This window comes from Pyxicephalus adspersus, chromosome 3, assembly GCF_032062135.1.
Source record: "Pyxicephalus adspersus chromosome 3, UCB_Pads_2.0, whole genome shotgun sequence".
Lineage (NCBI taxonomy): Eukaryota > Metazoa > Chordata > Amphibia > Anura > Pyxicephalidae > Pyxicephalus > Pyxicephalus adspersus.
Genome location: NC_092860.1, coordinates 286,092 through 287,504, shown reverse-complemented (window position 1 = coordinate 287,504; position 1,413 = coordinate 286,092). Strand labels below are relative to the sequence as shown.

General features: G+C 50.5%; 1 protein-coding gene across 1 annotated transcript in view; it reads right to left on the bottom strand.

The window, feature by feature from the left end:
* PTGIS (prostaglandin I2 synthase) overlaps nt 1-940 on the bottom strand; it is a gene marked incomplete at its 5' end in the record, with an annotated part of 7,743 nt that extends 6,803 nt beyond the window's left edge. The window contains 1 exon segment of the mRNA XM_072403168.1: nt 817-940. Coding sequence (XP_072259269.1) covers nt 817-940 — 124 coding nt within the window.
* Between the last annotated feature and the right edge of the window lie 473 nt (nt 941-1,413).

The window sequence follows — 1,413 nt, the reverse complement described above, 5'->3', positions numbered from 1 at the left end:
CATACCTCACAGCCACCTTACAAATACTCAGCCACCTCACAACTACACAACCACCTCACACAACCACACTGCACAACCACACCACACAACCACACTGCACAACCACACCACACAACTACACAACCGCACCACTCAACTACACCACACGACTACACAACCACACCGCTGTGTACAACCAACTGTGTGGTGTACAACCACACCACCACACTGCACAACCATACTGCACAACCACACTGCACAACCACACCGCACAACTACACAACCACACCGCACAACCACACCACACAACTACCTCACACAACCACACCACACAACTACACAACCATAGCACAACCACCTCACAACCACACTGCACAACTACACAACCACGCCACACAACCACACCACACTGCACAACCACACCGCACAACAATACTGCACAACCACACCACACAACTACACAACCACACCGCACAACTACACAACCCCCTCACACAACCACATTGCACAACTACACAACCACACCGCACAACCACACCACACAACTACACAACCATACCACACAATCACACTGCACAACCACACATCCACCTCACAACCACACCACACAACTACACAACCACACAACCACCTCACAACTACACAACCACACTGCACAAATACTCAGCCACCTCACAACTACACAACCACCTCACACAACCACACTGCACAACTACACAACCATACCACAGAACTACACTGCATAACTACACAGCAACTTCACAAATACACAACCACACCACCACTACACAACCACACCACAACTACACTGCACAACTACACAACCACACCACGAACCGTGAAGATGTCTCCATGTTTGGCTTTCATGCGTGACAGAAAAGCGGCTGCATCTCTCCCGAATTCCAGAGCGTGTCCCAACCACGGGATGAATCCACAGTCCAATGGGGGCTCTTTATGCCTCCTGCAGGGACACAAAACAACATTCAGAATCTGCAGCATCTCAGTCTCACCTGTCAGATCCAAGCACAGGGACTCCATACATCAGACACAGGGCACAGAACACAATGCATTCCCTCATTCACATTCCCACCACTTACCTGCACACAGTAAGTTATCAGCTCCTACCTGCACATGATCCTTCCAGGTATGTTTCTCTCCAGGTAAATGGTCAGTTTCACTGAACAGTCCTTCCAGGTAAGTAATCAGCTCTCACCACACACTCGGGCAAGTTTTCACTTCTCACAAACTCACAGCCCCTCCAGGTAGATTTTCAGCACTCACCTTCTCACAGTCCCTCAATGCCAGTTATTAGCTCCTCATCACACACAAGTTGTCAGCACTCACCTGCGCACAGTCCCCCAGGTAAGTTGTCAGCCCTCACCTGTGCACAGTCCCCCAGGTAAGTTGTCAGCCCTCACCTGCGCACAGTCCCCC